The sequence below is a fragment of the Suricata suricatta genome, chromosome 13 (genome assembly GCF_006229205.1).
Source record: "Suricata suricatta isolate VVHF042 chromosome 13, meerkat_22Aug2017_6uvM2_HiC, whole genome shotgun sequence".
In the NCBI taxonomy this organism is placed as follows: Eukaryota; Metazoa; Chordata; class Mammalia; order Carnivora; family Herpestidae; genus Suricata; species Suricata suricatta.
This window is the reverse complement of record NC_043712.1, coordinates 62,189,789-62,204,742: the sequence shown is the minus strand read 5'-3', so window position 1 is coordinate 62,204,742 and position 14,954 is coordinate 62,189,789. Positions and strand designations below refer to the sequence as shown.

At 33.8% G+C, this 14,954-nt stretch overlaps 1 protein-coding gene across 3 annotated transcripts in view; it reads left to right on the top strand.

Annotated features, from left to right (window-relative positions):
* The window catches only part of ERCC6L2 (ERCC excision repair 6 like 2), a 148,493-nt gene that overhangs the window by 83,699 nt on the left and 49,840 nt on the right, over window positions 1-14,954 (top strand). For all 3 annotated transcript variants that reach the window (XM_029920474.1, XM_029920473.1, XM_029920475.1), the window contains 3 exons: window positions 3,369-3,440; window positions 4,015-4,160; window positions 6,865-6,960. In XM_029920474.1, the coding sequence (XP_029776334.1) occupies window positions 3,369-3,440; window positions 4,015-4,160; window positions 6,865-6,960 (314 nt within the window). The remainder of the gene's footprint in view (window positions 1-3,368; window positions 3,441-4,014; window positions 4,161-6,864; window positions 6,961-14,954) is intronic.

Here is a 14,954-nt window from a genome sequence, read left to right as displayed (position 1 = left end):
GGACACTTTTACTCTTTCCTTTCCATTTGGATGCCTTTTATTTCCTTTTCTTGCCTAATTGCTCTAGCTAAGACTTCCAGTACAATGTTGAATAACAGTGGCAAGAGTAGGCATCCTTGTCTTGTTCCTGGTCTTGGAGGAAAAGCTTTCAGTTTTTACCAGTGGGTATTACACTAGCTGTAGGCTTGTCACATATCGTCTTTATTGTGTTGAGGTATGTTCTTTCTATACCCACTTTGTTGAGAGTTGTGTATTTTTAAAATAAAGGAGTTTGTATTAGTGAGAATATTCTGTTTTATTATCACAATAAGTAATTCAAACCTAACAGTAATAAATTTCCTAACAATATTTCCTAACAATAGTAAATCTATTTTTGTCATCCGTTTTGTTGACTTTTATTTGTTTACTTATTTATTTATTTGTTTACTTATTTTGGGGGGTGTGAGAGAGAGAGAGAGAGAGAGAGAGAGAGAGGGAGGGAGGGAATTCCAAGCAGGCTCCATGCTGTTAGCCCAGAGCCTGACAGCTTGATCTCACAAACTGTGAGATCATGACCTGAGCTGAAGTCAAGAGTAGGAAGCTCAACTGACCAAGCCACCTAGGTGCCTCGACTTTATTTATTTTTAAATAAAACCATATTAAAAAGCCCAATTAATTTTGAACTGAACACTTATTATCCCATAATTTAAGCCAATAGAATATTTTTAGAAATCATGGCCTCTTTATGAATACTGTATTATCTATTGTTATATATTTAAATTTCATTCATTGTGACTCTTCACTCAAAAGTTACTCTTGATATTAAGTGGAATTTTATAACCACTCATTAATGTATATTTAGGAATAACATCTGATTAAAATAATTATTAACTTTTTTTGGTTATGATTTTTAGAAGGGAAAATTGTTGCTGGAAGCTGGGTTGATGTCTTTATATGTGAAAGAAGCCCGTAATTTACTTGCTTTGTTAGAGAATACCAGCAAGAAAGACACTAATAATAATAAATAATAACCTAGGGTTATATTTTTAACATTGTGTTTCATTTGATTATCAACATCATCTGGTGATTTAGTGTTATAAAATGTATAGGTTTATAATCTATTGCCTCTGGGGTTAAGAAATCCAAGTTGCATGTACTTCTTGAATTCAAGTGATGAAAGATACTAGTTATACTTCTCTTATTATAGGTCAGCCTACAGCCGCAATTTATTTGTTGACATAATGCTCACTGTACCCTTCATACCCTCAAAACTACACTATGAACTCTAGCTCTTTCTCTTATATGTGAAGGTCTTTTTTTGACCTCAACTACTATTCAAGGGGATGGTCACAAATTGCACTTATTCCCCTAATAAGAATCCCCATTTTTCCCTTCCTTTGGGAAATACCACAGAGCCACTTACCGTGGGGGGTAGGGGAAAAGGTTTAGGAAACCCAGTTTAGTGCTGTTGGGATCATATAGGGGTCATGTTCTTTTCTAGGTTTGACTAATTTGAGATAAGTTAGGTTCAGGATATCTTAGCTGTGAATATTGTTATTTACAGCACTCCTTGATATTTACTCACATGAATTAAAAACTTATATTCACACAAGAACCTGTACACAGATGCTTTTAGCAGTTTTATTCATAATTGCCAACACTTGGAAGCAACCAAGATGTCCTTCAGTAGATGAATAGATAAGTTGTGGTACATTCAGACAATAGACTATTATTCAACAATAGAATGAAATGAGCTATCACACTATTAAAAGACATGAGTCACCTTAACTGCATATTACTAAGTGAAAAAAGCTAGTCGGAAAGGCTATTTACTATATGATTCCAACACTATGACATTCTGGAAAATGCAAAACTTTAGAGAAAGTAAAATGATAAGTGGTTGCCAGAAGCTTGGAAGGAGGGATACATAGAGGGAGCACAGGGAATTTTTAGGGTAGTGAAACAATTCCGTGTAATACTGTAATGGTGACTACATGTCAGTATCTATTTGCCACAACCCATGGAATGTACACCACAAGGAATGAACCCTATTGTAAATAATGTAAATAGACTTTAGTTAATAATTTCATAATAGTTTATAACAATAATCTATTAATAAACAATATTTATTCATTCATCAGTTGTTACAAATGTACCACCTTAATGCAAGATGTTAATAATAGGGAAAACTTTGTGCAGGAGAGGGGCAGGAATACAAAATGGGGGAGAGGGCTTCTGGGTGAGTTCTACTACATTCTTCTGAAAATCCAAACTTGCTCTAAAAGAATCTTTTAATTTTAAAACGTTAATGTATTATGTGAAATTCAAACGCAGATTCTTTATATATAATCAGTTGTTCTTATTGATAAGTAAATAAAGCTAATGCAAAACTTTATAAATTTTGCAAGTATTAAAATTATGTTGACTTGATCTGTGACATTTTTATTTACTGATTGGTTATTTGAGTAGCTTTTATTTTTTTTTATAATTCTATAGCTTTTTCTGAGGGATAGGGCCATGGGGGTCAGAGTTAGCACAATATCTTCTCTTAGTCAATTATTAAAAGTGTGTTATATTGAATATAATTTTTATTTCAGTTTAAATGCCTATCAGTGAATAAACAAAATTGAAGTGTTTATTACATAATTCAGAAAAACTTTAGGCTTAATACAGAAATTCCTTCTCTTTGCTTTGTGGGTTACTTTTCCACAGTGTTCTGGAACTGTCACTGCCAGATGTGGAAATTCCTATTTTAAAAATAACAGTGTTACTGTTATGCACAGGTTTTGGATTATTTGCTTCCTTCGTAAAAGCACTGTGTATGGGGGCAAATTATTGACATTTTGAGGTCAAAATCAAGTCAGGGCTTATTGTAAATAGAGAAGCAGAGGGGATAAAATGAGAAGAGGTGTATATGTGACTGATTATTTTAAGAAAACAAATATCAAGACGTAGATGTAATAAAACACATTTCATTACATCTATCTAGAAAAAGTTTAAATACTTCCTAAAAGGAATGCTGTTCTGTAACTTAGTTTCTGGACATACTGTAGGTATAAAGAAAGTGTTTTTTGGAAATTAACTTAATTCATTAAAATGCATCCTATAATCTAAAATGCTTCCTTTTTATTAAAACCAGATGAGATGAAACAAAAGTCTTTGGAAACTTTACCTCATTATTGACAGTATGATGATGAATAACATTTCATGTAATGTCTAATACTTCATTTCTCTAACTTGGCAAAAATGAAGGGAATTAGGAAAGAAGATTGAGGTTATGTTGTATAAAAATAATTTTTAGGAAATTCTCAAGTGATGTTTATATGTATAAAGTGTGCTTTTAGTTGGAACTGGTTCATTGGTGGTTGATTTCTGTGGTTCATTTCTAGGTCCTTCAGCAGCTTTTAAATCATTGTAGGAAAAACAAAGATAAAATACTTCTTTTCTCCTTTTCCACCAAGGTGAGTTTCTTCTGAAGTATACTCTCAGTTGGCCCATCCCTAACTCTTGAGGCAGAAAACCTAAGAGACATAACAGCGTCCAGCCATGTTTTTATTGTGTATGTACTGTAGAAAATAGTAGTGACATGAGCAACTTTTGAAACAGACACTTAAATCTCAGTGATGTCAGCATTACTGTCAAATAGCAAACTCAAAGATAGATTTTTAATTCTCTGTTGATGTTTTTATTAATAATTAAAGTGTTCCTTAAGACATTTAAGAGATTTTAGAACTTAGAAAATTAGCACAAATAATGAAATTTACTTACATAAATGATTTGGCTAGTGCTTTTTATTTGGTTTTGGTTTAAAAATAAATGAAGATTTTTTTTTTCCTGAAAGATTAATTTAATAAAAAAAAGCATTGGTGAATAGTAAAGTCAGTTTTAGGATAATGGGGAGAAATACATAAGCCAGAAGTCAGGAAAATATTTGTTGCTCTTATAAGAAAGAACTTGTGAGCAGCAATTGTTAATACTTAGTAAACCTTATCTCTATAGTAGTATGAAACTTATTATTTCCATACCTTTCTCTAGTTGCTTGATGTTCTGCAGCAATACTGTATGGCGGCTGGCCTTGATTACCGACGACTTGACGGAAGTACGAAATCAGAGGAAAGAATCAAGATCGTGAAAGAGTTCAACAGTACACAAGATGTTAACATTTGCCTTGTCTCCACAATGTAAGAAAATAAAATTTGATAATTTGATTTTTATGTAATTGCTTTTAAGATTTAGGGTAATTTAAAAATTATTACTGGATTAATTTTCAGTGGTTATGCTTATTGCTTTGTTTTATTTGGCTTTGAGGAGAAGCAGCAAAAATGCTATTATATTAATTATAACTGAAATAACAATATCTTGAGTTTTATCTACCTTTTTTCTTAGTTTCCTTATCATCACTGAATTCTCTTTATATGTCTGGGTTTATAAAGATAACAATCATAAGAAATGGATGTTTCCTCCCAGGAATTTTCTCTGCTAGTGTTTTTATTCATGTCTGTGGTCAGAACAGTCAGACTTAATTGAGTAATTGATTTATTAATCAAATAACTGAGAACCATCTGTAACAGTGGTTTTTAAACTATGCTCAAGCAGCCCTAGAGAGCCCACTGGGCTTAGTGAGCCAGACATTTCGTCCCTCTGTCTACCTGGTCTCAACCATAGCAGTTCTACATTAATAGGTTTTATAAAAGTTAAGTCAGTTCTAATACCTATTTATGAATCTCCCATTAAAACCTTTAAAACAACATACACACTTTAGAGCAAGATTTATGCCAGTATAAACACCTAAGAAGAATTAATCCCTTTTGGGGGCAACAAATCCGTAACTTTGACATCTATGTAATAAGTACGTTATAGATTTACCCACACTATCTTTCCAAAAAAATGTCAAAGGACTTTAAAAGCAAACATAGCAGGATGCCTGGGTGGCTCAGTCGTTGAGCATCCAACTTTGGCTCCGGTCATGATCTCCTAGTTTGTGATTTTGAGTCCACTTCAGGATAGGTACTTTGGCATGGAGCCTGCTTCGGATCCTCCGTCCCCTCTCTCTGCCCCTCCCCTGCTTGTGCTCTCTCTCTCAAGGATAATAAATTTTTAAAAAGTTAAAAACAAACACATTTAAAATGTAAAAAATAAGTCAACACAAAAATTACTTAAAATGAGGCATAAAATTATATATATATGATGAGTGAGCTACTTACTACTAAACACTGAAACTCTCCTGAACTCTTATAATGAGAGAAGCTCTGGATTCCCATTTCCCTGTGAATGAATTCAAGAAGTAATTTCTCATATGAGCTCTTGCCTATGAGCATTAAATGACATAGAATATTGTCTTCAGTTAAGTTTTATAAAGTATACATAAACATTCTTAATTTTTTAAAAAATAAGCATTCTTAATTTCTTATGTTATTCAAAGTAATAAATGCCTTCAACAATACTTCAAACGGTACAGAACTTCTAGGCAAGCTGTCATCTGCTGATCTTTGTCTGCTCACCCCCATCTAATTTGATGAGATATGCCATAAGGCTCCTAATTATTACTAGAAATTTCTATTTAAGCCATTTGGTGAATTTTTAATGATTGTATCTTTCATTTTTAGAAGCCTTATTGATATTTTTCAAATCTGCCTAATCATTTTTACTTCTATTTTGTTCTTTATGTCTTTTAGCTTTTCTTTTATTTCTTTAGTAATTTTAGTCATTTTTTTTAAACACCCTTTTTAAATGGCAATTTTGCTCTATTAACTCCTGTACTTGGAACTCCTAATCCCTTCTGTTTGTTGTTCCCCCTTGCTCTTGCTTGTGGTTTCTTCACACATTTTATAATTTTTTATTTTGAGCTTATCTATCTATAGTGGGGCTTTCTCCCTCTGTTTTAGCCAGACATCATGCCAGCCACATAGGGATGGGAATCCATGTTTCCTGCTTGGCCTCTATTGACATTCTGAGAGTGAGGCCCTTCCTTACTGTTTCTGTATAGCTTCCACTGACATTACAGAGGAAATCTGGTTATAGTTTGGCATAAATGAATGTCCCAGCTCCTTAGTCTCCTCTGACACCCTCTGAGTGGGGTTGAGAGGCACCCCATTTTAGTAAGGCAAAGGTAGAAATATAATCTCACTCAGCCTTTACTGACCAGATTGGGATTCAGGCCATAGATTTTTTTTTTTTTCAATGGTGTTTACAAGAATTGGTGGGTTCTTATCTGACATTTTCTATCTTAAAAGGCTAAACCTTTCCTGGGTCTTTGGCTAAAGGCTTTTCTTGGGCCTTTTTTTTTTTTTTTTTTTTTTTTTTATCTTGCTTGTTGGCATTTCCAGTTGGCTGGTTTCTCCGGAGCCCAGGCTTGGATTTTTTAGGCAAAAGCAAAGCTGGAAAACTCACTGCCATGTCATTCCTTAGTTCTTATACTCTCTAGCCAGTCTTTGTTCTCTCTACCTTTCAAAGTCGTATGTTTATTTTATATATGATGCCCAGGGTTTTTAGCTGAACTTACTGAGAGGAGTAAGAAGTGCATCTACTCCTGCATTGGTTTTTAAAAATGTATATTTATTTTATTTAGCTGGACCATACTTATAATTTTTAAAAATTATGTTAGGAAGATCTTTCAGCATAGTATTTGAATATCCAAAAAATCAAAAAGACAGTACAACCTACTTAGGTGGGCTTTACTGGTCAATTTCTTTTAGGGATATTCTAGAATGGTAGATAAACGATATTCCATAGCTATTTTGTTTGTGGCACATTTGTGTTTTAATCGTCTTTTATGCTGATAATGCAGTGTTGTGTTGATTTGGTTACAGAAACCTAGCACAATTGAATTAGAGGGCAACGACTATGCTTTTGCTATTTTAATGTGTCCAATTCTGTTTCCTCCAGGGCTGGTGGACTAGGCCTCAATTTTGTTGGTGCCAATGTTGTTGTATTGTTTGATCCTACTTGGAATCCAGCCAATGATCTTCAAGCAATTGACAGGTATAGTCCTGACAAAATTTTAAGTGACCTGGAAGTACTTTTAATCCGAAAATATCCCTTTCTGATTCTCTTAGGTTGCTTTTATAATATGATTATGATTAGAAGATAGAGAAAACCTTATTTAAAAAAATTATATTTAAGGGGCACCTGGGTGACTCAGTTGGTTAAGTGTCCAACTCTTTTTTTTTAACGTTTATTTATTTTTGAGAGAGAGAGAGAGAGAGAGAGAGAGCGTGCGCCTGAGTGGGGGAGGGGCAGAGAGCAAGGAAGATACAGAATCCTAAGCAGGCTCCAGGCTCTGAGCTGTCAGCCCAGAGCCTGATGCAGGGCCCAAACTCATAAGCTATGAGATCATGACCTGATCTGAAGTCACATGCTTAACCATCTAAGCCACTCATGTGCCCCTAAGCATCCAACTCCTGATCTCAGCTCAGATCTTGATCTCAGGGTATGAATTTGGGCCCTACAGAAACCTACTTAAAAAAATTATATTAAGATAACCCTGAATGTCTGAATCCAAATGACAGGCTGATAACAGCAATTTATTTTCTTTCCATTTCAAAATCCATTGTGATATGATTGGTTTAAGAAGAAGAGGGGTGGTTCAGTCAGTTAAGCATCCAGCTCTTGGTTTTGGCTTAGGTCATGGTCTCACGGCTTTGTGGGTTCAAGCCCCATGTCAGGCTCTGCTCTGTCAGTGTGGCGCCTGCTTGGGATTCTCTTTCTCCCTCTCTCTCACCCCTCCCCCATTTGCACTCCCTCCCTCTCTCAAAATAAGTAAGTACAAACTTAAAGAAAAGCAAAAAAGAAGGAACAAACCCATCATACTGCAGGAAGATAGGAAAGGTCACTACTAGTAGATCAGAAGTTTGGAGAAATTCCTAGAAGATAGAAGGCAAAGTCTGTCTTACAACAGAATCTGTATAAGCAAGAAACCAGCAGGAAAAAGCCACAATCCAAAGTTTACAGGAGAAAACAGACAAATTTCAAGCTTGGGGTCCGTTAACTATAGGATACAGAAATAGACCAGAGTAAATTCTTGTTGGAAATTAATTAATATGCTAACTCTAAAACCATTTCCTCTCCTGTACCCCAATATAAAGAGGGGTTAGCCTACAACAGATGCCTCTTGATCAAAATTGAAAGAATTATTTCATAAGTTTTATAAATAAGTGGGGAATCAGACTGACATAAGGTTTTTACAGTGGGCATTAGAACCAGATCATAAAGCCGAGCTGAACCTGAAACAATCCCAGGTCTCCGTGGAACACAAAACGGGGGAAATGATTAAATAGATAAATGTACCTTCATAGAAATCCAGACCAGCTTTCCTGTGCAGTCCACCCAGTTCCTTATTTGTAATTACGAATGGAAAATTAAGAAATATGAGATAATGGGGCCCTAGGTAGCGTCATCGATTAAGCTTTCGACTTCAGCTTAATTCATGATCTCATGGTTCATGAGTTCAAGCCCTGAGTCAGGCTCTGTGTTGACAGCTCAGAGCCTGAAGCCTGCTTCAGGTTCTGTGTCATCCTCTCTCTCTTCCCTACCTCACCCATACTTTTCTCTCTCTCTCTTAAAAATAAATAAGCATTAAAAATTTTTTAAAAATTGTGAGACAGTTTAATAAAACCAGCAGTATGAAAGAAAAGGGCCAAGATGAAAAACTGACCCTGAAGGAAATAAAATAAGAATAGAGTACCCTGGGGGAAAAAAAAAACCAAAAAACAGTACATGGAAAAGAAAAAATAGAAATGCTTAGAATTTAAAACTGTTGCCAAATAACTCATTGCAAGATCTGAGTAATCAAATGGAGAAGATTGAAAGTGGAAATTGATATGGAAAATAAAAGGAAAGAATATTTGAAAGCACAGTGACAGGTCAGGAGAAAAAACAGAGACACTTCTTGTTGATATTTCTAAGTTCCATAGATAAAGGGATAAACAATGCCTGAATGAGAAAGAGGGAGAGGAAATTATTTATAAACCAAGACAAAAAAGAACAAAACAGACTACCAACAAACAAATGAGAATGCCACTCATTTCTACGAGTGCCACTATTTCTGCAAAATAGACTTGAAGAACTGACTTTTCATCTGCATTATAGAATTCTAGAAGAAATAGAAGTTGTCAAAGTGGCAAAATTCATATGATGGTATCTACAAGAAAATTTTGATTTGTAGTTGTCTTCAGTGGCTAAAATATCAGTATGTGAGGGAAAATAAAGTATCTGTTGACATCTAGGAACTGAAAATTTTATGTCTAAATATTGATAGTTTAGTTGAGAGACTTAATACAGTTATCAAGAAAGGATTTTCAAAACTTAAAAGGGATGGTATAAGAAAATTAATAAGAATCACATACTAAAATTCCATATAATTTCAATAAAACATTGGGAGGGTGGGAATAATTGTTTTAGAAGTTATATTTCATCAAAAAAGAATTCAGATGGCCTGGTAAGATTTCAATTTTATGCAAAAAAACAAAAGGTGTTTTTAAATTTTAGACAAAATTGTAAGGACAACAACAAAAAGAAATTTAAAAAAAAATCACTGAGAAAATGTGATTATTTCAGTAACTGATTGGAAATATAACTGTGCAGTGAGAGGTAAAAGAAACTAAGAAAACATGGCAAATATAAAACCTAAGGTAAACTGTGAGAAATAAAGTCAAACATAAAACTTCCTTTTAAACAAAAAAAGAGGGTACAAATGAAATGTGAGATAAAGGTTTATGCTTATTACAATAGATATAATTATGTGTTTATAAAATTCAAAAATACATAGAAGGTTACAAATAAAATATATTTAAAATCTAATCAGGGAGATTTTTACCAAAAGTAAGAATGGCAATATTAATATCAAGCAAAATATTAAAAGACTTTAAGGTAAAATGTATTAAGAAAAACAAAATGGAATAATCAATAAGGAAAGTATAATAGTTACTACATAACAAAGACAAAACTCTTTTATGATGGGAAATGGACAAATCTATAATCATGATGGAAAACTTAATATCCTTCTCTCAAAAATTAATAGATCAACAAGGCAAAAAAATGTAAATTATTTAACAAGTTATATAGCCTTTAACTTAATAAATGTATTTAACCATATAATAATGGAAAATACCCACTCTTTCAAAAAACATTTTAGAGCATAGTTTTAAATGACTATATATTTTAGTAGAAATCGCAAGGACTAAATTACATGGTCCTAATACAAAAGACAAGACCCTAGAAAATAACAATGAACTTTTAGCTAATGAAAATCTCTCCATATGGACATTTTAAAATGTAAAATATGTTTCTAAATAACTCTTGTATTAAAGAGAAAACCAAAATCAGTGATACCAACATGATGGCAGACAGGGAAGCTGTAGGTTTTTTTTTCACCTGACAGTGCTTAGGTAATAAGGAATGGTGGCATAACTTGGATCTCAGTCTGGCAGAAGCTGTTGAAGACAGTCATAGGCCCCATTGTGCATGAAAGCAGCAATGGGACTATGTACCTGGGACATGATATTACAGTGGAGGAATACAATAGAATATATCTAAGACCCCGAGAAGAAGCTGAGATGAGACTCTTTGGGAAAGTAAGACGTTTAAAAGCAATTATGTATACAGGAGATACCAGAAAACATACACACACAACCACACACATAGACCCAGGCAGGATACATAACCAGAAATGACCAAAGATGATTTCAGTCCTTACTCTGAGCTGCTCGTAAGACCCAAGACATATCATGCTAACTAATGAATGCTTTCCAGACTAATTTGCAAAGACTAGAAGTGGCTGTTTTATCAAATGGCCAATTTTTAACAAAAAAATACAAGGCCTTTAAAAAAAAGAGGAAAACTAGCTCATTCAAGGGAACAAAATAAATCTCCAGAAGCCATCCCTGAAGAAACACAAGCATAGGACTTACTAGATAAAGAGTTTAAAACAACTATCCTAAAGAACTAAATGGAAACATGGACAAAGATCTAAAGGAAATCAGGAAAATAACATATAAACAAAATTAGAATATTAGCAAAGAGATAGAAACTATATATATATGTTTTTTATATGTAAAGAACAAAGCAGAAACTCTGAACCTGAAAAATATAATAACTGAATTAGAAAAAATCACTAGAGAGTCATCATATTTGAATGGGCAAACTTGAAGACAGATCTGAGGAGCAAAAGACGAAGAAGACTGAAACAAAGGAAAATGAACATAGCTTAAGGAACTCATGGGGCATACTAAATAGACCAATATACATACATGTTATAGGAATTCAAAAGAAGAGAAAGAAAAGGACAAAGCTGTTTGAAGAAATAATGACTGAAATAATAACATCACAAATTTGAGGAAAGACATTAATATGCAAATACAGTAAGCTTAACAAACTTCAGGTAGGATAAACCCAAAGAGACTCACACTGAGACATGTTATCAAACTGTAGATAGTTAAAGTCAAAGAGAATTTTGAAAGCAGCAAGAGAAAAATGTTGTATAATATATAAGATATCCCCAGTAAGATTATTAGCAGATTCTCAATAGAAACATCAACCAAGAATTCTGTACCAGGCAAAACTGTCTTTCAAAATTGAGGGAGAAATTAAGACACATTCCCAGGCAAACAGACCTAAGTTTATTACCACTAGACCTTCCCTACAAGAAATGCTAAAAAGAGGCTTTCAAGTTCAAATTAAAGGACTTTAACAATGACTCAAAACCATATGAAAGTCTAAAATTCTCCAGTGCTAGTAAATATGGAGACAAATATAAAAAACAGTCTTACTATAATTTTGGTTTATAAATCTACTTTTTATTTTTTATTTAATGAACTTTCACAGTTTTTTAAAGTTTGTTTATTTGTTTGTTTGTTGAGAGGGGGGTAGGAGCAGAGAGAGTGTCCCAAGCAGGCTCCACATTATCAGCACAGAGCCCAACACAGCACTGAAACTCACGAACGATGAGATTACGACCTGAGCCAAAATCAAGAGTCAGACACTTAACTGACTGAGCCACCCAGGTGCCCCTATTTTTTTATTTAAAACATAAATGCAGAGCAATTGTTGTAGAGCATGCAACTCTTAATATCAAAATTGTGGGTGCAAGCAAGCCCTACAATGGGTGTTGAGATTACCTAAAAATAAAATATTTTAAAAACTAACAGAGGACCATAGGGAGGGGAAGGGGGAAAGAGAATTGTGGAGAGAGAGAGTGGGATGCAAATCATGAGAGACTATTAAATACTGAAAAGGAACCAAGGGCTGAAGGGAGGGGGAAGGGGGGGTGGTAATGGAGGAGGGCACTAGTGGGGAAGAGCACTGGGTGTTATATGGAAACCAATTTGACAATAAACTATTAAAAAAACAAAAAATAAATAAATAAAAACATTAAATACAAATGCACAAAATAAATATAAATCTGTTAATGTATACATGTCATATAAATATTTAATTTTTGATATCAATAGCAAAATGGGAGCAAAGCTGCAAATGAGGGTTTTTTAATGCAATTGAAGTTAAGTTGGTATCAGTTTAACATCGATTGTTATAACTTTTGGACATTATATATAATGTTCACAAATAAAATACCTTGAGAATATACACAAAAGGAAATGAGAAAGGAATCAAAATGTGTCACTAAAAAATCACATAACAAAAAAAGTCAGTAATGGAGGAAATGAGGGACAAAACAGCCATGAGACATACTGAAAACAAAGTAGCAAAACTAAATCCTTCCCTGTCATTAATAACTTTAAATGTAAATAGATCAGACTCCCCAGTCAAAAGATATAGATTGGCAGAATAGATTAAAAACAATAACACAGCATTCCAACTATACATTTTCTATAAGACATTTACTTTTGGTTTAAGGACATGCATCAGTTAAAAGTAAAAATATGGAAAAAGATATTTCATCCAAAGAGTAACCAAAGAGAGCAGGGGTCATTATTCTAATATCAGACAAAAAGCTTTAAGTTGAAAACTATTATAAGAAAAAAAATTAAAAAAGGATAGTATACAATGACAATTCTTGATTTAACTCACCCAGAAGCTATGATGATTATAAATATACCAAACAAACAAGCTGTAAAATATATAAAGCAAACATTGACAGAATTGAAAGGAGCAATAGATAACTCTACAGTAATAGTAGGAGACTTTAGTACACCACTTTCAATAATGGATAGGACATCTGGTCAGAAGATCAGTAAGGGAAAAAAGACTTGAACAATATTATAGACAAGTTAGACCTAACAGACATAGACAGAATTCTCCTTCCAACAGCTTTGGATTGTTGAAATTACACATTTATCTCAAGTATACAGGAAACATTCTTCATGATAGGCCATATGTTAGGTTATAAAGCATGTTAATAAGTTTTAAAAGATTGAAATCTTATAGTTTCTTTTCCAAACACAGTAGAACTAAATTAGAAATCAACAGCAGAAGAAACACTGGAAAATCCACAGATATGTTGAAATTAAACAACATGCTCTTAAACAACCAATGATTTTAAAAAACGAAATCACAAGAGAAATTAGAAAATTGAGAAAAATGAAAATGGAAACAACATATTCAAACTTACTTGATGCAGTGAAAGCAGTGCTAATTTTATAGCTATAAACACATTCAAAAGGAAGAAAGGTCTGAAATCAACACTCCAACCTTATACCTTAAGGAGCTAGAAAAAGTAGAACAGACTAAACCCAAAGCTAACAAAAGGAAATAATGAGATTAAAACAGAGATAAATGAAATAGAGACTGGGGCCCCTGGGTGGCTCAGTTAAGCATCCAACTTCGGTTCAGGTCATGATCTTATGGTTCGTGGGTTCAAGCCCCACATCCTGTGCTGACAGCTCAGAGCCTGGAGCCTGCTTCGGATTCTGTGTCTCCTTCTCTCTCTGCCCCTCCCTGGCTCGATCTCTCTCTCTCAAAAATAAATAAACATTAAAAGAAAAAATAGAGACTAAAAAAACACTAGAAAAAAAGTCATCAAAACCAGGAGCTTTTTTTTCAAAATTATCAACAAACTTGACAAACCTTTAGCAAGATTGACTAAGAAAAGGAGAAGACTGAAATAACTGAAATCAGAAGTGGAAAGGAGACATTACTATTTTACAGAAATAGAAAGGATTGTAAGTACTATAAATGGTTGTACATCAACAAATTGGATGATCCAGATGAAATGAACAAATTCCTAGAATCCCATAACTTACCAAGACTGAATCACGAAGAAATAGAAAATATGAATAGACCAACTAGAAGATTGAATCAGTAATCAAAAATGCCAACAAACAAAAACCCATGACCAAATGGCTTTACTGATGAATTTTATCAAGTATTTAAAAAAATTAGTACTAATCCTTCCCAGGCTCTTACAAAAACTTGAGCACTTTCTAACTCATTCTGTGAAGCCAGCATTACCCTGATATCAAAGCTTTTATGGGGTAGGCAGTATTATCCTACCTATTTTCCATGTGAGGAAGCTGAGGCACAACAAGCTGAAGTTACTTGCTCAAGTTCACAGCCCATGATTTCAGGATCTGAATTCATGCACTCGGACTTGCAGAGCCCATTCTTTTAACCAGCCTCTCACCACTGACAGCCACCAAGGAAAATAATCAAATGATAGCCACAGAAAATTTTCTACTTTTTTTTTTTTAACATTTGAAGACCTAATACTTATCCCAGGGTACTGTGTTTTGGTACTCAGTTTAAGTTAGTTAACAATAAAACTAAATGAACAGCATTTCTCTTTCCCTCTCTGCCCTTCAACTGACTCTGGGAGGAGGGACCAAGAAGAGAAAGGAAGACCTCCATACTGTATAACAGTTCTTCAACACTTGTTTTCTGGTAGAAAGACCATCACTTAACATACCCCTACTTAATGGACCTAGAAATTGTCAAAGCATAGATCTAAAGTAGCATGTTATAAGGTTTTTGTCTGTAAAGAATATGTATTCTAACAACATCTATCCTATTCACCAAACAATTGA